General features: G+C 39.9%; 1 protein-coding gene across 3 annotated transcripts in view; it reads left to right on the top strand.

The window, feature by feature from the left end:
- Positions 1-21,034, top strand: part of RETREG1 (reticulophagy regulator 1) — a 103,818-nt gene that overhangs the window by 40,187 nt on the left and 42,597 nt on the right. Inside the window, exon 1 of one of the 3 annotated variants that reach the window (XM_039527608.1) lies at positions 15,873-16,140. The exons of the other annotated variants lie outside the window; for them this stretch is intronic. Within the exon in view, the coding sequence (XP_039383542.1) occupies positions 16,106-16,140 (35 nt within the window). The 5' untranslated portion in view covers positions 15,873-16,105. Of the gene's footprint in view, positions 1-15,872; positions 16,141-21,034 lie in introns of those variants that run through there. 3 annotated transcript variants of the gene reach the window in all.

Below are 21,034 nucleotides of genomic sequence, written 5' to 3'. Positions count from 1 at the left end.
TCCTTGTTTTAAGATCTAAGGGTTTGGATTGGTGTTCACCAGGAACTTGGTGGAGAAGTCTCTCAAGGCTACCCAGGGAAGGGTTATAGTACTTGGGAGGGAGATATTTTAGGGGGGATGTAGATAGTTTCCCAAATGACTCATAAATAATTTGGGTGGTGGCAGCAAAATCAGATCTAAGCTGGTAGTTAAGCTTAGAGATTCTCATGCAGGTCCCCACATCTGTACCCTAGAGTTCAAAGTGGGGAAGGAACCTTGACAGAGGGGCTGGACAGCTGAAGCTTGGGAGCACAGAGCATCCCCATCCCCCAGAGCCCCTACCTGCCTGGTGCTGATGGTGCCCACAGCGGAGGAGGCATTTCCTTGCATGAGTAGGGGGCAGGCAGCTGCCAACTTCCCCATCCCGCTGCTTCCGCAGAGCGGCATGGAGAGGTGGGCCCCGCCCCCAGGGAGCCCAAAGTGGACGGTCACTGACCTGGAGAGGCAGCAGCTGAGGGCTCCTCTCTGCCAGCACCTGCCTGCTGGTGATGGGCGCAGAGGGGAGCCCTCAGCCAGCCACCAGCTGAGAAGAACAAGCAGTGGGTGGGGGGAGGGATCAGGGGGTGGGGAGGAGCCGGCAGGCAGGGCTGAGGCAGAGGGAAGCTCTGGGCGGGCCAAGAGATGAGAATGGTGGGGGGGGGGGGGAGCTGGGGACGGAGAGGAGCTAGCTGCTCTGGGCGCAGTGCAAGTGGAATGGGGCAGGGCAGGGCCCCTTTTGAGTGTGGGCCCAGCACCATGGTGCCACTGGCATCATTGTAAACCCGGTACTGCTGCTTGTTCTATGTTCAGTGGACATAGAGGACAATTGATTGCAATCCTATTTATAACAGCCCTTAACATATTTGAACACTGAGACATCATCAGTGCCAAGCAGAGGGAGACAGTTACCTTCCTTGTCTTACTTACAACACTCCTCTTAACACATGCCAGAATATTAGCCTTTTTCACAAATGCCTCAACATTTTGCAAATGTTGACTCAGAGTACTACCACCTACCCGCTTTTCCCTGTTTTGTAGTTGTGCGTTTGATTTTTTTTCTTCCTAAGTGAAATGCTTTGCATTTGTCTTTTATTGAATTTCATTTTATTGATTTTGATCAGTTCTCTAATTTGTGAAGGTCTTCTTGAATTCTAATCCTCTCTTCCAGAGTGCTTCAGACTCCTCCCACCTTGGTGTCATCCGGAGATTTGCAATGCATAGACTCCAGTCCTTTATCCAAGTCATTAATGAAAATATTGACTAGTGCTGGACCCAGGACTGACCCCTGTAAAAACCCCATTAGATATGTCCTCCCAGCCTGACAGTGAACCATTGAGAACTACTCTTTGAGTACGGTCTCTCAACCAGGTTTGTACCCACATTTTAATAATTTCATCTAGACCACATTTCTCCAGTTTGCTTCTAAGAATGCTATGTGGGACTGCATTAAAATCAAGATATATTATGTCTGCTGCATTCCCCCTAGCCCGGGGTGGGCAAACTTTTTGGCCTGAAGGCCACATCGAGTTTCTGAAATTGTATGGAGGGCCAGTTAGGGGAGGCTGTGCCTCCCCAAACAGCCAGGCATGGCCCGGCCTCTGCCCCCTATCTAACCCCCCCTGCTTCTTGCCTCCCTGACAGCCCCCCTGGGACTCTTGTTCCATCCAACCCCTCTCCCCTGTCCCCTGACCGCCCCCAGACTGCCCACCCCGACTGCCCCTGCTGCCCCATCCAGCCCCTCCTCTCATTTCTGACTGCCCCAACCACCCCTTCTGCCTGACTGCCCCCGGACTCCCTGCCCCAACTGCCCCCCGCTGTCCCATCCAACCCCCCCTCTCCTTCCTGACTGCCTCCCCCAGGATCCCTGCCCCCATTTAATCCCCTGTTCCCTGCCCTCGGACTGCCCCAACCCCATCCACACCCCCACCCCCTGACCACCATCCTGAAGTCCCCTGCCCCTCTATCCAATCCCCCCTTCTCTCTGCCCCCTTACCCCACTGCCTGGAGCACCGGTGGCTGGCGGCGCTACAGCCGCACCACCCAGAGCACCAGGACAGGCACCCGCGCCGCCCAGCTGGAGCCAGCCACGCCGCGCGCAGCACAGAGCACCGGGTCAGGCTGCGGTGCTCCAGCTGCGCTTCCCAGCAAGAACTCACAGTCCCACCGACCAGAGCATTGCACCGGTGGCGCGGTGAGCTGAGGCTGTGGGGGAGGAGGAACAGCAGGGGAGGGGCTGGGGGCTAGCCTCCTGGGCCAGGAGCTCAGGGGCCAAGTAGGAGGGTCCTCTGGGCTGGATGTGGCCCGCGGGCCATAGTTTGCCCACCTTCTGCCCTAGCCAGTTGTCCAGTAACTGTGTCAAAGAAGGAAATTAGGTTGGTTTAGCACGATTTGTTCTTGACAAATCCATACTTGCTGTTCCTTATTATCCTGTTTTCCTGTACGTGCTTACAAATTGTTTAATAATTTGTTCCAGTATCTTTCCAAATATCAAAATTAGACTGACTGGACTATAGTTCCCTGGGTCCTCTTTATTCCCTGTTTTAAAGATAGGTATTATGTTTTCCCTTCTCCAGTCTATTGGGACTCACCCGTCCTCCAGGAGTTCTCGAAGATAATTGCTAACAGTTCCGAGATTGCTTCAGCTAATTCCTTAAGTACCCTCAGATGAATTTCATTAGACCCTACTGACTTGAATACATCAAACTTATCTAAATATTCTTTCCCTATTGTGGCTTGGGTTCCTTTCCTTTTGTTGTTAATATTAATTGGGTTGAGTATCTGGTCACAATTAACCTTTTTAGTGAAGACTAAAACAAAATAGGCATTAAACACCGCAGCTGCCTTTATATCCTCAAATATTACTTCCCCTTCCTCACTAAGTAGCAGATTTACACTTTCCTTCATCATTGTCTTGCTCCTAATGTAGTCAGAGAACCTTTTCTTACTGCCTTTTATGTCTCTTGCTAGGTCTAACTCATTTTGTGCCTTAGCCTTTCTGATTTTGTCCCTGCATGCCTGCGCTCTTCTTTTGTACCCCTCCTTAGCAGTTTGTCCTTGTTACCACTTTTCGTAGGATTTCTTTTTGATTTTCAGGCATTAAAGAGCCCGTAATGGAGCCATATCGGCTTCTTACTAGTCTTGCTATCTTTCCTTCACATTGGGATAGTTTCCTTTAATGTTGTCTCCTTGAGAAACTGCCATCTCTCCTGAACTTCTGTTTTCCTTAGATTTTTATTGCCATGGGATTTTATCTACCAGTTCTCTGAGTTTGTTAAAGTTAGCTTTTTTGAAGTCCATTATCCTAATTCTGCTGCTCTTGCTCCTTTCTTCTTTAGAATCATGAAATCTGTCATTTTGTGATCACTTTTATCCAAACTGCCTTCCACCTTCAGATTTGCTTCCAATTCCTCCCTGTTGGTCAGAATCAAGTCTAAAATGGCTGTTCCCTCCCCCCCTCATTACTTCCTCCACTTTTGGAAACAAAAAGTTGTCCCCAATACATTTCAATAAGTTTTTGGAAATTGTGTTTTGCTGTATTATTTTTTCCAACAAATGTGTAGATAGTTAAAGTTCTGCATTACTAGCAGGGCTTGTGATTTGGTTATTTCTATTTGTAGTAGAAATGCCTCATCCACCACCTCTTCCTCAATTCATGGTCTATAGTTGCTCCTTTCCCTCATGTCCCCCACTATTTTTTTCCCTTTCATCTTTATCCAGAGATTTCAGCTGGTCTGTCTCTCACCACCTCCTGGACCTCAGAACAACTGTACAAAATTTTGACCATGTGATGTATAAAGCAAGTTTATTTCTGTTTTTGTATTTTATTTTTGTATTTTATGCATTGTAAAGTCCTGGAAAGGCGCACAGAGTAGCTATTGCCTAAATTCAAACTGAGCACCTGCTACTACCATGAACTTCTAGGGGAGGTGCAGGTGCTCAATGCCGCACAGGATTTGGCCTGTAAACAGCTAGGCCACAGGTTACAATTTAATATGCTACATCAGTAATGGGTGTAAGAGTGTTGTCTGTCTGCACTTGGAAACTACTGGACTTCGGGGGCATTTTTAAGTGAGGTCACTTTTAAACAAAATTTTTTGTCTTTTAAATAAGACAGAATTTTAAGCTGCATCCTCCAATGTTTCCTTTGAACACTGGCCTAAGACAGATAAATGTAAGGAAAATGTCACCATTGTTGGTTGTAAAAGCACCAGCTGAGCCTGACCAATTGCAACACAGGTTTCTTAAAATCTCATGCTGTGGCTGTACAGGAATGGAAGAAGAGATTCCTTGCTTCCACCACAATGTCTGGAATCTCATCAGCAGACCACTTTCACATGGTTGACTGCTTGGTTATTAGTCCTTATTTTTGGTAGCAGTGGCAAGTGTTTCCTACTATGAGAAGTTTTTAGCTAACTTTCCAAATGGGATCATTCAGATTTGGATTAAACTGCTGGCAGCTGTAGGTGCAGTTACTAGAGAGGACAAATACAAATACAAAAACAAAACACATAAATAGTTCCACTGATTTTGAAAATGACCCAATTCACTATTACCTCTGGCACTTACCTTCAGCACATTATTTTAACAAGGGAGCCTTGTAAGTTTTTTGAGCCAAAGTCATTTGAAACCCTGTTTAAAAATAAAAATATAAATACAACTCACCATGCTGTCTAAGTTGCATTATATGAAAAAGCATTTTTGGTTGGTGTGATGACACGCGCAGGTATTACAGGTCCCATTTTACTTCACAAAGTCAAAGGCCCAAGCCTGGAGAGAGATACATTTACGTCTTTTAAACTTTTTTTTAAAAATAATGGTAAATGTACTTCATTTACTGACCAATACATTAAAAAAAAATCACAGAATCTTATTCTGTTTTCTCATAGACTATGTAATTTGTAATCTCCAAAATCCAGTTCAGGGAACATAAACTTTACGTGCACATCAGGCATCGTTTATAAACTCTGTTCTTTGATTCAAGGAAAATACAAATTCTGTAGACGTACAGGTGGAGTTTTTATGATCTCCAAGTCTGATTCAGGAAACTCATATGCTTTGTGAACACAGCAGGTCAAGCTTGTAAAATGTGGTTACCAGCTATAGCTCATATGGAAAAATCTTCACAGCTTATTTTGGAGGGTTGAGCTTACACAGTGCCTTTATTTTGTTTGGAAAGTTTCTAAATCAGAACAGAAAACTTGAAAAAGACATAATGTATGTGTGCGTGTGTGTGTTTAAAAAAATCATTCCAAATAGGTCTTCTGACAGGAAACTTGGACAGTGTTAGATCTTGCTCTGTGCTAAAGTAACACAGGCTTCTGATGCATTGAATTAAAGTGTGTCAAATCAGCACTTCATATCCTTTGCTTTTTGTGCATTTTATATAAGGGCATAATATTGTATTATGAGAAGATGAGCCTCCTGAGCAGAGTGGCTTCAGTAAGTCATAGCAATTCAGTATTAATCCTAACATTGAAAAGAATCAAGCAGCTAATTAAAGCTCGATTTCTTTTCCGCAGAAAGAGCCAATGCCATTTTTTAAGAGATACTTTCTTTTCATCTGAGGCAGATAGAACCAAATCACTCTGGTTTTATTCCTAGCAGTTGCAGAGGCGAGGAATATTCCCTTTTTAATCTTATGGTTCATTATCCCACTGTGTTCTAAAGTTAAATGGTCACTATCTCTAGCTTAGTTAGACTACAGCATGTACCCCCCAGTACCTTAAATTCTGAATAAGTCTTCCCAAGTTCTTCTGGTGTCCAAATAAACATGATCTAACATTGTCATGTTAGCACTATTATGCTGCATGTTATTTTATATGGTCTCTTGGGCAAATGTAATGTTAAACGTATACATTGGGGTAGACTGCAATGAGAAATGACAGACTAACTTAACTAGTCAAGGAAGTACAGGCATTGAAATAGAATCACGTTTGTGACAACTTAGTGGAGGAATGCTTCTGGTGCTAAGGATAAATACACAGTTTAGAAACTATCAAAGTGGTGTTCATGTGGGACATAAACATAATTTTCATTAAAAGGTCTCAAACTCTTTAAAGATCAGTAAATGTTATTCTCATTTTACCTTGAGTTAGACTAAGAGAAAATTTTTGCGACTTGCTCACTGTCAGATGGTAAACCAGTGGCACAGTTGACAATGGAATCTAGTTGTCTGTCTTACTTCCATTCTGTAAGCATTAAACCAGAATGTTTTTCTTAAGGACAACTGAAGGCAAACTGTCATCTTACAAATACCAAGCAGCTGGTATATTAACATGCTGATGCTTTTTCAAGCACTTCAGGTTATCAGTCCAGAGTTAGACATTGACTTGGATCCTGTGGTAAGTTTGACACTTTCTTTCAGCTGGAATTTCCCCGGCTGCACCTAAAATAAGTTAAATATCCAATCAGGAAGCTGACCTCCATGCCACCCTACTTGCTCCAAACATTAGCAGTGCTGAGCTATGTTCATTTGCCTTGGCAAACTGGTGTGTTTATGATCCGAGTTAAACACAGGCATTAGTACTGTGTAGCTGCATATTTCTTATTTACCTTAGAAATTCTGCATGATTGAATGATTCGTCACTACCTGAGCTGGCTTACAAATAACATTGTCTTCTAGTGGCCTCCGCTATCCACAAGGGGTAAACTGCTGTTTGCCTCTCATGCAGGCATATACCAGGTTTGATAGTTGTATTGGAATATACAATGTGCCAACAGTAGCTTAAACACTTTTTTCAGGTCTGTATAATAACTTCTCATGCAATTTGTCTAGACACTTGAAATATTTTAAATATTTTAAACTAGTGAGCCTTTGAGCAATGTCACTTGTTACCTCAGGCTAATTTCAAGGATGTAGTACAGGATTCATGAGTCACATCTTTGAAGTTTTCAGAGTAGCAGCTGTGTTAGTCTGTATCCGCAAAAAGAACAGGAGTACTTGTGGCACCTTAGAGACTAACAAATTTATTTCAGCATGAGCTTTCGTGAGCTACAGCTCACTTCTTCGGATCTTTGAAGTGTATACACTGTTGCCTTAACAAAAGACAGCATACATGTTACATGCTTATCTATAGCAGGAATCGGCAACCTTCGGCACGCAGCCACCATGCCGAAGGTTGTTGATCTCTGATCTATTGGTTTGGAATTTTCCTGCTCTATAATAGGATTGCCCGTCTTTCAAAAATATACACATAAATAGGCCAATAAGTTACCACAAGATAAAATCAAATAAGCCAGTAATAGTATCAATATGACAAAGTAATTTTCCACGAGTGTCTCACGCAACTACTCCCCTCTATCCATCACCCATTTTTACAGATAAGGGAGAAAAGATGACCCTGAAAGCTAATAAACTCGGGCAGTTACAGATCGACCGGTAAAGCACATTCCAAAATCTCAAATTCCCTGCTTGCTGAGTGAAATACTCTCTTACTGCCTTCATTGGGTAGGGCATGTGAGAAGCCCAGAGTGCATGCTGGAAGGATGGGGGCTGTGACTTCCCATTCCCCCTTTGGTCTTTTGCTTAGCTATTGGCTGGAGCAGGAGGTGATGGGGCCAGTGAATTGGCTTCCAGGTGTCCCTTCACTGCCTATTTAAGCTAGCCTAGGCTTTTCAAATGCCTCTTGCTCTCCAATTAGCTGCCCTCCCCTTCTTCCCCTTTGTTGTAGCTTAGGAGCAGTCCCTTTTTTGTTGCTAGGAGTCTGACTGATTGGCTGTGTTCTAGGGATCAGGGAGGAATTTTTCCCCTTAAGGCCACATCGGCAAGTAGTTCAGTGGTTTTTTGTCCGTCTTCCTCACAGCCTCCTGGATGTACAGTTAATTGAAAACAATAGGTAATTGGAAGATTTATATAATGAGGGTAGGACTACTGACTCATCATGTGCCCAATGCATGTAAAGGCTAAAAGCACCAGCTCCCAGAGGCCAGTGGGACTCAGGATCTCACTGTAGGACCTTACACTTATATAAGGGGAGAGACCCAAAATTTTTGCAGATTGAGGTCTCTTCACCACCAGCTTTGTGGCCTCTACTCTGCCCCTCCACCCCCGACACACACACACCCTTACACAGGGATGGGGAGAGAGGTTTTATAATTAAGCTGAGTCCATGAGGTAGGTCAGGGAGCGTCTACCCCAAGTTATTGTTTTGTTTGTGAGGTTGGAGCCCTGGGAACCTATTAAAATGCCTGGTATGTAAGAGTGAGGAGTGATCATTGTAGTGCCAATCCCAGTGTATAATTAATAACGTTGCAGCCTGCTGATTAAACCCATCCCATGTGTCTGTCATTTATTTGCCTGCCTGGCCCAGTCAGTAATTTATAATTCATGTAATTAGCTTGAGTTGCAGATAATAATGGGTAAAGTGGTATATATGTACAGTCTATAGACTTCAGGATATATAGAAGATGGGCTTTGTGAGGAAAAAAGCTCTTACAGTTTCACACAACAGGAAATAATGCCTTGAAAATATGAATGGCACTGAATTCCTTTGACCAGTTTCTAAATTAATTTCTCAATGTGATTCAAGGTGATTCTTCCCACTCTCCCCCCCAAGCCCCCTCCGCACACATTTGTTTCAATGGCCAAGAAAGTCCCAGGGCAGTTGAGATTTTCACCCTTAGTGGTAAGGACTCCTGGCACTCTATCTAGATCCTCTCTCACTTTGTCACATACATTCGCCATGATCTATGACGGGGTAGGCAACCTATTGCACGTGTGCCACCTTTGGCACACGAGCTGACTTTCAGTGGCACTCACACTGCACCGATCCGGGGGGCTCTGCATTTTAATTTAATTTTAAATGAAACTTCTTAAACATTTTAAGAACTTTATTTACTTTACATACAACAATAGTTTAGTTATATATTATAGACTTCTAGAAAGAGACCTTCTAAAAACGTTAAAATGTATTACTGGCATGCGAAACCTTACATTAGGGTGAATAAATGAAGACTCGGCACAGCACTTCTGAAAGGTTGCCGACCCCTGATCTCTGATATTTGTATCTGAGGAAGATGTGCTCCTTTGACACATCTAGGAATGTGATTGTTTGCTTTTTACTCTCTGAAGTGTTTTCTGACTCTCATATTCTTTCTACAGCTTATATGCAAAAAACAGAGTGCTCTGTGTTTCACAAAAATGAGCTAGCATGTGTGCCTCATAGTGAGACGCTAACTACACATAATGACAGTCCATGGCTTACAAATCAGGTGTAGGTGTCTACTGACAGCCATGCCTCCACCATGTTCCATTTTTGTATGTTTCCTTAACAAAAATGTGACTTGTGTGCTTTACTCGGAGGACTAAATATTTGTTGCATGTGCTTTAACTCTGTCTGTGGCTGTTTTAATATTGCGCATATGATTTTTGCCATCCAACCTGAATGGATCTTTTCTAAATGTTTAGCTCATGTTTTTTAAACCTGTTTTAAAAATGAGGTTATTTCCTCCAGGTATGGAGAAGGAACACAACTTGTAGAATTCCATTTGGAGATGAGAATTTTTCATTACAGCTTATTTTGGCTGGCTCTCTAAAGAGTTTCATGAACTGTTGTATAGAATGTTTTTTTTCATTTGCTATTATGCAAAACATCCCGCTTTCAGAGAATTAAGCGAAAGTGCACTGGTCTAACTGTTAGACAAGGATGCTTCTATCTGATTATTCCTGTAGCTAAATATAAACAGATTTTTTTGGTATACAATTTTTTGTCAAATTTTAAATAAAATAAAGTAAAAAAATACCATCTTTAAAACTGGTTTATGAAAAAACAGTAATTGTGTATGTGTATACACAAAGTGTGAATATATAAACAAGTCTGTGTTTTTATAGTAAACGTATAAAAGTATATTTTGTGTATGTGCAAGGCGTCTGCCCTCACATAACTTGTTGGATCAGGGCCTTAGCTAATGTGACAATACTTATGTAAATCACATTGGCGGCGACATATCAGAAATTCTGTACACACAGTATAGACTGTGGGAAGATTTTCAAAGTTCGGCATGTACAGTCTTGCCCATACATTTTTAAGTCAGTGGGGTGCCACACAGAACAGCTTAAAGGGTTAGAATCAGCGCAGCAAGCACATGCCTGGGGCAGCCTGACGGTCGCTGTGAGGGCAGCAGGCAGGCAGCTTTCGGTGGTGCACCTGCAGGAGGTCCGCTGGTCCCGTGGCTTCGGGGACGCCGAATCCGCGTGACCGGCGCACCGCCCGCAGGCGCACCGCCGAATCCGCGTGACCGGCGCACCGCCTGCAGGCGCACCGCCGAAAGCCACCTGCCTGCTGTGCTTGGGGCAGCAAAAAACATAGAGCCGCCCCTGGTTAGAATATAAGTTATACATACAGCATATATCCTTCAGCAAGTTTGCAGTGTTACACAGAAGTTGCTATAATAGACTCTTCTAATGTAAGCAGTGTGAACTTGCATATTTTATGTTGTACTAGATATAAAAATAAATGAAAATTATTTGGAAAATAATTATTTGGGTAATAATGTTCATGGAATATTGGGTTGTATTTATCTTTAGTTGATGTATTTTCTTTTAGTAAAAAATAGACATTTCCAGTTCATTAAAAAGGGGAATGTACATTTACATTTAGACTTGGTTTCAAATGATGAGAAATCCTAACTTCTGACATTAATGCTGTAAGGAGCTATTATGCAGCTTTAAAGTTGAAAGGACTATTCTGAAAGTAGTAAAAGTTTGTGAAATATCATTTTATTGGAAAAGTATGAATATAGAATATACACAAAACCTTTTCATCTTTACTGTTATATTAGGGAAAGATTATGTCCAGGTTATTACTTCAGTAAACAAATACAAAGTATTTTACTTTGCAGTGTTTGCTGTCATTATTCCTGCTGCTAGTCATCATTAGGCTCTTTTGAAAGTAGCCCCAGTATAATCCATATCTATAAAACTATAAGGTTTAAATTTGCAATTCTCTTTATGAGAACTGTATGATTTAAATTGGGTTTAGCAGAGCAGTTACTATACCATATGATTGTTCCTTAAATCAGATTAGGTTTTATTATATCTTTAAAAATACGAAGTTATGTACATGACTTTTTTCATTCACCCAAACTTATGGGATTTATTCATAGCTCATAAAAGTCGTGCTGTACATTAAAGACCTAATTCTTGTTTCTTTATTCATCTGAGTAGTCCATTGAGTTAGGCAAGTGTTTTTCTGTATTCATATGGAAAAATTGATCCATGTGGTGAATCTGCTGGCAGATCTCTCTGTTGCTTTCACATCACTGTGTGCACAGTCACAGCAGAAGTTCTTATTTCAAATCCTTCTCTACTTAACAATTAAATCTAAATTTGTGTGGATCTGGCTGTGGGACAGGCTTCAAGAACTGCACTCAGTGCACGTGATCAGTTCAAATAGTGAAATCCATCTTTGTGTATAGAGTTTAAGATACCTTGGTTCTTTGTTGCCAGACACTGAAAGGATTTCTTATGTCCCTCCTGTCTTGCTGGACAATACAGACTATCATCATGGGGCAAATCTATACTAAAGTATAGATTTCTGTGCATGTATGTTTTAAAATAAACACTATGTGGCCCTATCAAACAGTAGTTTGGCTTTTTAGTTATGATTACCAATACCTTGAGAAGGCTGTCACACTGAACAGCACAAGGAGAAGACTATAAGGGAACATGGAAAATATGCTTATTCAGTATACAAAATTGACATCAAGATTGATTTAAGCTCCTATCTCAATTCCTTAGATATACATCTTTAATAAATATTGTTGTTAGAGATTCCTCATATTTCCCTCCTCTGCTTTTTAACAGAATAAATATAACTTGCAAAACAAAGTCTCAACAAGGTAGGGAGAAATCATTATAAATTGATAATCTTGTAGGAATATTATTCTGTGCAGTTTCTACTGTATTTAATAAATTGTACCAACTATACCCTTCATGCTTACCTAATCCTTACAGAAACAGAACCTTACAGAATAAAATAATATCCTAATGGCAATCTGAGTAATGTAGAGTCATTGTAAGATGATTCATGAAATGTATAAATAACCTTCTGTATACAGAAGCAGTATATACTACTAGTTAAATATAAATAACCAGAAAATTAAGGCAATTGTAACAGACGTAGATCCTATTTTCCACAACTAAGTTGTAGACAAATTAGAAAAGAATGCTACACATTCCATGAGCATGTTCCATACCTTGCCTGGCTTTCCTGTGCAGATTCAATACCATTGGAATGTCATGAAACTAAAGGTGTGTGGCGAGTATGCCTGTGTGTCTTGCTTGTGCAGTTTGTCAGGTAGAGATGGGGAAATTCCATAGATTTGAACTATGGAAGAAAAGAACTGTTAAATGGAACTCATATTTGACAATCTTGCCAGCACTGACAATTGGTATGGCAACACAGTGATTATGCATATTTACTACCAGCCTGCTGCTCATCCTCTAGAACTGGGAATGCATTCCAAATCACAGCCCATGTGATCCAGTCCTGCCGCCTGTCACCTTCACCCTGTGGAGGGAGGAACAACAACCCTGATGTGACTCATCTCTTGTGTGAAATGGAAACAAAATTTATTTTAATAACATGCATTCAAACTTATATGTGTCAGATATTATCTGGGTCTATGTAGAAGGCAGTTATTCAACAACTGTCCCACACATGAGTGAATGTGTTCTCTCTCTCTCTCTCTCTCTCTCACTTTTGCTATGTTTGTAACAGTAAAATTCTTTATCTGGCTCTCTAGTAGCCCAAAATGTCACTGGTGCCAAACCAGTAAATTTTCAGGATGAAATGTTTCTTTTCCCTGTCACATAATGAATCCTTGGTCATAGTAGTACACACTTTGTACTGCCACCCAGAGCTTTATGGCACTGGCCTGGTCTTGCTGGAAATGCATTGTGATTTAAAATAAAATTATTAAAAATAGTGAAATTGATATGAAATTACTTGACAATCATGCTAATAAAGGCTTGGGAAATTTACTTGATGATTTAGTATTGTAATTCTTGTCCAAGTTTTCATCACCTTTCAAAATTTGTCTTGTTGCCCTGACTACATCACATATACCCTTTACGTCCTTCCCTTGGCTCCCACTCTTCCATCTCAAACAAAAATGTATTGTCCTTGGTTTCAAAGCTCATCACAATTTAGTTCCATCCTACCTATCCAACCTGTTAACTTTTTGTCAGGTCAGTTCCTACCTGTGATGCCAGCATTGATTGCCTGCTTCTCAAATAAGCACTTTCCTGGTTCCTTCCATATTACTTGAGCGGGGAAAGCTCCTAGTCAAAGTCCATAAAGCCAACTCCTTACCTTTTCTTAAGTCCATCTTCAAAACTCACTTCTGCTATAATACGGAAAGAAACTGCAGTGTAATATTGGCTAGGTAGATTGTGAATTGTGTGGTGGATATAAAGGTCCACGCCAGTTGATGAGCCATGTGGTATCAATATTATACCACATGATGATGGATTTTTTGATTTTTCTGTTTGCTATTAAAAATGCTGCTTGAGAACTTATTAGAGTTTGATTTAAGAATATTTACTTTGTTTTGACAAGATGTTGACAATTTGTTTTTTAATGGCTATAAAGCTTTATTTTTTTTAAGCTGTGTCAAATGATTGTCTGATCCCCTCCCATAATTTCCCACAACTATGAAAATTTAAATGAAGGAAAAAATGCTTAAAAATAAACACTATCTGTTAAATTTATTTAAAAAGCTGCTTTGGGGATGAATGAGTGTAAAGGAGACGGTTGTTTGTAGGACCCTAGCCTCATTGTTACAGAAGTTGGGAAGGTGTATATTGAATGAATCAGGGAGAGAAAGGATGGTTTTATAGTTAAAGCAATTGAATGCTGCCTTGGAGAACTGGATTCTCTGCCACAAAATTCCTATATGATGCTAAGCAAGTCACTTAAACCAAACTTTTCAGTGTGGGGTCACAAAGGATAATTTTCCTGCATGCTTGATTTCATACCCTGGGTCTGATTTGCAGAAGTGCTGAGTACTCACAGTTCCTCCTGAAGTCAGGGGGAGCTGTGCTTTGAACATACAAAGTGCTATATAATGCTAAGTACCCCAACAAATGAGGTCCAAGGCATCTCAGATTGGGCATTCAAAATTAGTGGACACCTTTGACCATAATCTCTCAGTGGCTCAGGTCCACATGTGTAAAATGGGGATAATAACTCTAACAGGGGTGTTGGAAAGATACATTGTTTGTGAAGCACTGAGATAATATAGTGATGATCACCAAAGAAAAGCCCAGGAGGAAATTAATAATTGTCTTCAGAGCTGTGTTTGAGTAGTGTGCAGTAAATAAAGCCTAAGGCCACATATTAAACAATGAGGATAAAACAAAATATTGAATAGCTGATCATTAAGTGAGCAACATCCATCCTGTGCACTGACTCAGGCAGAGGTCACGTGGAAAAAATACTATATGTTCATGTAATTAAAGATCATATCATAATGCATGTGCACAAGGCAGGAATTAAAGATGTGCAGCAACCTTGATTCTGGCATTTCCTAATTTTGGAGTGCTTGACTTTACAATCTTAATGTTAATTTAATTAGGTGGATGGGCAGGCAGGTGTACACACACATGTTCTATATAAGAAAAACAAGTTCTTTTTGATAACTGATAAGCCTGCAAGCTCAGTCTGGGATCTCAAAGTCAAACTAGCTTCTTTTCTGTATTGCATATCACAATTAATTAAAGAAGATTAGGGAACATAGTTAACAATTTTATGAAGAATTGCAAGCCAGAATGGAATCCAGCTCCCTCTATCTTAGGCTAACACAGGGGTAGGCATGTGAGCTGATTTTCAGTGGCACTCACACTGCCTGGGTCCTGGCAGCTCTGCATTTTAATTTAATTTTAAATGAAGCTTCTTAAACATTTTAAAAACCTTATTTACTTTACATACAACAATAGTTTAGTTATATATTATAGATTTATAGAAAGAGACCTTCTAAAAACATTAAAATGTATTATTGGCACACGAAACCTTAAATCAGAGTGAATAAATGAAGACTCGGCACAGCACTTCTGAAAGTTTGCCGACCCCTGGGCTAACAGGAGCCAAAAGCAGTACACTTGGTCATTGAAGGAAGCAGGTATGACTGAATATTCATAGGGAACAGATCTGGTGTGTAAGGCAGCATCACTTTTACTAGCAGGTGTATACAATTAAATTGGGGTTTTGGGGTGCAGTAACCACCCATGCCTGCTAGACCCTCAACATCTGTAACAAAGGGAGGAAGGAAGGAGTGTGGGTTGGAAGGAAGAGTTGGCTAGCTGAGGACCGAGGAGAGGAACAGTGTGGAAGACTTGGAAGGGGGAAGGAAGCAGAAACTGGCTGAAAAGTTGGGGGCACACAGAATCAAGGAACTCATGCTCACAACACAAGAAGGAAATGAATCCTAACTGGAAATATAGATCTTCCAGTACACTTTCCTTGATGAACTGCTAGTGTCTCATGACATTTCTAGATGTAGGAGGGAAAAAATAGCAGTATGTTATGTCTGCCAACTGTGTGGTAGAGACCGCCAGTAAAAAAAGTTTTTAGATGTTACAGTATACCTTTTTTCTAACCAACTACACAGTATTTTCTATATGATTTTTTAGACTATGACATTCCTGGTAAACTCCACGTACTGTAGCTTTCTATCATTTTGGTTTGTGCTTAGTTACAGCCAAGAAAAGCAGAGACGAAGCAGAGGAGCTTCAGTGAAGTCAGGCAAATAAAGGTTAATTACTGGCTGGTGATTCCTTCTCACATGACCATAAAAAAATATTTGGCTTTTGGGCTGTGCTTGAAACTTAACAGTGTGTCACAGTACTTGTAGTAAGATGTAACCTGTTTATTTATAGAATTAGCCAGTCAAAATAGAACACTCTGAACTTCATTCAAGACAAGCAGTTGCTTAGGATGTGTGTAAACACATACTCTCTGAACAAGAAGCACTTTACTCAGAAGCACACAAAGCAGAGTCCTGGGCTGTTTTTCTTTTAAAACAAAAAGAATTGAAAATCTTTGTCTGGATTAACTAGTTTGGTGTAGATTTTTTTTTTTAATCTGAAATGTCGGAAGGTGAGGACTTTGGACAAAGTAAAAGGTACTGTAATTTACTTTCATAGCTTTTTCATATAGAACTATATATTTTGAAGTAGCATAAGAATAAGATCCTGGAACTCCTGAATTCTGATCCCAACTCTAACTCAAACCTGCTCTGTGATTATAGCAAGACTCAGCAAGTCTGTCTCAGTTTCCCATCTTTGAAATGGACCTAAGGATACTTAGCTCACAGCAATGTTGGGAATTAATTAATGTTTTTAGAGAGATTTTTTGTTGCAGAATGCTATATAAGTGCTAATGTATTTTTTAAGTTAAAAAAAGTGAATGACACAATAATTTAAGATTTCTAATAAATCATTCCTCTCAGCCATCATCCTGAAAACAACATAAGCCTCAAATGTCAGAGACACAAATAACTTTTGTAGAGCCTGTTATTGATAGATCCATAATTCATACTGCTAGATAGGGCACCGTGTTCCTGTGAGGCATGCCTGTGGAATACTTTCTTTCTATGATCTGCTCTGTTTGTTTAAATTAAATTGTAAAATCACAGGAGACATACTGAGAGAGCTGCTGATCTAAAATTTAGTTTTAGAAGCAACTAGTTTAATGAAAATGTAACAATATAATGCAGCATGTTCCAGTGTAAATAAATGGAATGACTTATTTAGCTACATATATGTTAAATGCAGATATTATTAATATTCCAGTTAAAATGTGTTTAAAGAGAAGTATGAAGTTAAACAAATCTTCAGTATATTCCAGGAATAAGTGAGTTTGAATTCCTTAAAGGGAATAGGAAAATATGAATAATAAATGCATTGGATTTAACATTGTGTGGGCTGCCAAAACATGTTGAAACCAGTAACCCTTTAGGAAGTAACATCTAGGCTGTCTGTCGGGAAATGCTTTTTTTTCTTCAGAGACAATACACTTTTATGTGTAAATCAGGCTGCAGCAAAGTTTCTGCTCTGGGGGGAGAGGGAGGGAGTGGTGTTTTTTGAAAGCCAAACTATCTCTCCACTTTGAGATTATATTAAGTATCATGATATTAGTGAAAAATATTGACTCCAAAGTATGACCAAAGGAGCAGTTTGAGACTCCACAAATTACACAATGCTCTGTGTCAATCAAAAGTTTTAAAAACACATGAAGGTGGCAGAAATTTGCTTAAAGACTTCCAGCTTTTCAAAAACAATATTGTGCAGCCATGGCACATTTTAAGGAATTGTAAGAGCCAGAACTCTAGATTCACATAGGGTTTGAATTTATCATTCCAACTGATGCATCTGGATACAAATACAGTAGTTATTTTTTTCAAGATTTATGGAAAAATATCTATAGTATAAAATATCTATTTCTACTTGTCTAGTACAGGACAATAGCTTATTAGTACCTGATTCTGCAATTGGATGTGGCAAACTCCTCTCCTCATGCGGATCACTGGTGATATGATTGGGGTTCAGTGCAAACACATTGGTTCGCCCACACACATCCGATCGCAGGATTTGGGCTTTGGTAAATATATGATTTAAAAATATTGTAACTCTGTGTAACATGGTTATTTTAAAAGTGGAGTCGTAATTGGTTATTGATAGTCTTTATTTTAAAGTATTGATTTAGTTTCTTTTTATTAAAAACACTTTAGCTGGTACTTTTATTAAAATTTGGTTATATTTACAATACAAAGAAGGAATAATATGGGTAACACAAAACTCGGTGGGGGGCGTTAAACAAAAGTGTGATTTTTTTCATTATATCATGTCAGTCTTATGAGGGGACTCTATCCTGCACAGGGGAATGGAACACTTTGATCAGAGAGATTATTTTCCATCTCTGTTGTTTTAACACCAGTGAAAAATAATTGATTTAACTAGTTACTCTGAAACTTTTTGATTAATCTGATGTTACCAATATGCAAAGGAAGCTAGAAGGATATGGAAAGCATATGGAGTTCAGAATTTGTTGTAAGGCGGCCTTGGCTATTAGATAAGAGATAACGCTGTAAAAATTAATGTTTAACCTGTTAGAGTTTTGTAAACTGATGCTTTAGTTAGCAAACATTTCAGAAGAGAGAACTTGAAACAAAACATTAATATTAATAGGGCCCACTCCTTCCATAATGAATTCCTGGAACACCCCTTGAATTCATTGGCCCAGATCCTGGTCCCCACCCTTTGTGCCTCTCCAGTGGAACAAAAGGGTTGGAAATCTGGTGTAATCAACAAACTGGGAATTACAGCTCTGTGCCAACCCCCACTTGCAGCCTCCGTCTATACCTAACATATCCCTCCAGGCTGAAGTGCAATATTTGTTTTCCCTTTTCTTTCCCTTGAACTGAACTCAGTAACATGAATTTCCCAGTTGTTTTCTGCTTTATAAATTCTCAGACTGGGAACTGTTTTTATATTTTAAAAAAGACTCAGGTGTTTATAGAAGTGGGGGGAGGGGACAAAAAGGAGTTTTTCTGGTTTGATTTGCCTTTTTGTCTTGGCAAAAAGGGCATCATTTTTAACAGTGGATTTTTCTGGGCATTTAGCCTAACGAATAAATTTTAGATCAACATTTGAAAATAACTACTGAGCATGTACAGGGGAAAAACACATATTTTAGTTCTATCACATGGTTATATTAGTTTTATGTTATACACCTCTACCCCGATATAACACGACCCGATATAACATGAATTTGGATATAATGCAGTAAAGCAGTGCTCCAGGGTGAAGGAGGGGCTGTTCACTCCGGTGGATCAAAGCAAGTTCAATATAACACGGTTTCACCTATAACTCGGTAAGATTTTTTGGCTCCCGAGAAAGCTCTTGCACCAACAGTGCTAAGATTGTGTGGACAGTCAAAAAGTAGATAATTTCTAGTTGAACAGAAAGAAGTAGAGAGGTTTATTTGGTAGATTGGAGCAATTCATTGTAGAGGTTTAAAAGGGGCAGTTTTGAAATGGATTTTGAAATGAATTGGGAGGTAATGGAGTAACTTTGGTGTAAATGCTCGCTACATTTGAGAAAGAGGGTAGTGGCATTTCTGCATGGGCCAAGTGCCCATAGAACAAGGACTCTGAAGATATTTTTCACTGTCATATTCAGTCCACTCCAAATTTAAACACTAAAGGTGGGATTTTCAAAAGTAGTCAGTGATTATCATTGACTTCCAGGAGAGAAATGTTAGGCCAGTGCTGAGCACTTTTGAAAATCACATCCCAGATTCTTAAGAATTATGTGGCCTGCTGTGTTTCTAATTTTTTATATATTTTGCCCCACTCACAACTCTCCCTTCTCCAGTTGAGCTGTCATGTATTATTTTATTTAAAATGATCTTACAGGCAACTAACTTTTACTCCCCAAAAGGACTGTGTATAGCAGCTTCTGCAAGCCAGTAGCCATGACAACCACCTTCTAATAGTCAAGATACCTATGCTCAAGTTACCTAGTATTTTATCCTCTGTTAGCAGTTTCAATAACATCTTTCTAAAAAAGTCACAAGAATATTAACATCTGTCAGGAATGGTCTAGGTTTATGTGGTCCTCACTCAGCATAGGGGGCTAGACTTAATGACTTCTCGAGGTCCCTTCCAGCCCTCCACTTTTATGAGTCTATGAAATATGCTACAATTGCTTTCTGCTCAAGATGTTTAAACACAGCTGTGCTTCAAAAAGTATTTGAAATATAACTGCCCATATCACTGAAAGCTTCAATTGTACCAAAAATAGGGATATGTTTATTATTGAGAGGTAACGTGGTCCAGTGGCTAGGGCACTAGGTTGTGAGTCAGGAGACTTGGGTTACATTTCTGGCTCTGCCACTGAATTTTTGTGTGACATGGGCAAATTACTTGATCTATCTATGACTTGGTTTCCCCTCTCCCTCACTATCTGCCTTGTTTATTCAGACTTAAGCTTTTTAGGGCATGGACTGTCTCTTACTATGTGTTTGCTCAATACATAGAACAACAGGATTCCAATCTCAGTTGAGACCTCTAAGTGTTATGTACTATAAATAATTACTCCAAACATGGCATTTGCATAAATAGAATAATAGATGTTCCCCTGTGTTTGATAGTAAGTAATAAAGTATAATGTGTTTATTCTTTTGGAGATTTAATTCAATGCACAGATTTAGATATTTGAATAATTGGTTGCTCATTTTCAGTAATTACACCAAATGCTTGGAAGCCTTATTCATTTGATATGGCCAAGTGCCTGGGCACGTGACCATATCACTAAATGTATACAAGGCAGAATGACTGGTTTGATTATATGGCCGTAACATATGATGATGATAATACTGTTATGGCAAAAGTTGCTAATGGCTTGCACATTAAGGGGCATTGAAGTATAAAATTCCCCATACAAAGAGCTGAAAAAGCCATGCAATAACTAATGTCAGAGTTATTATGGGTATTTGGGGAGTTAAAGCACTCTTCTTTGTCTGGCAGTTGAAGATCTGAGTGTTCTCTGTTGAGGAGCAACTTCACAAAAGGAAGATAGATGCCCCACTCACCGTTCAAAATCATGTGAGCTTGGTGAGCAGCCTTCGACTAGGGGTCTCCCAGGTGAAAAGTGTGGAAAACTCGCATAGAGTTTGAGCCAGTGAAACATTAGCGAGGCCTGGGGGAGGGGAGAGATAGATAGAGGTATCTGATATTAGGGTTCTGCAACAAGGGAGTTGCCTGTGTTGTTTGTTACCACTTTTGTTCAAGGAAGCACAATTTCTATACATTTTGTAAACAAACACATACTAAAATACAGTACAGTAGAGCAAATATCATATTGTGGATATATAAAAATCAAGTTTCTAATGGTTTCACATTTCATCAGATGCATGGAGTGAAAAATACAGTAAGCAGTGTATATATGTGTGTGTGTGTGTATGTGTATATATGTGTGTGTATATGTATGTACAGCGCATGAAAAGATGGGAGT

This window comes from Mauremys reevesii, linkage group 2 (assembly GCF_016161935.1).
Source record: "Mauremys reevesii isolate NIE-2019 linkage group 2, ASM1616193v1, whole genome shotgun sequence".
NCBI classification, from domain to species: Eukaryota; Metazoa; Chordata; order Testudines; family Geoemydidae; genus Mauremys; species Mauremys reevesii.
The sequence above is the reverse complement of the archived record's forward strand: the minus strand, read 5'-3'. Positions and strand labels throughout refer to the sequence as shown.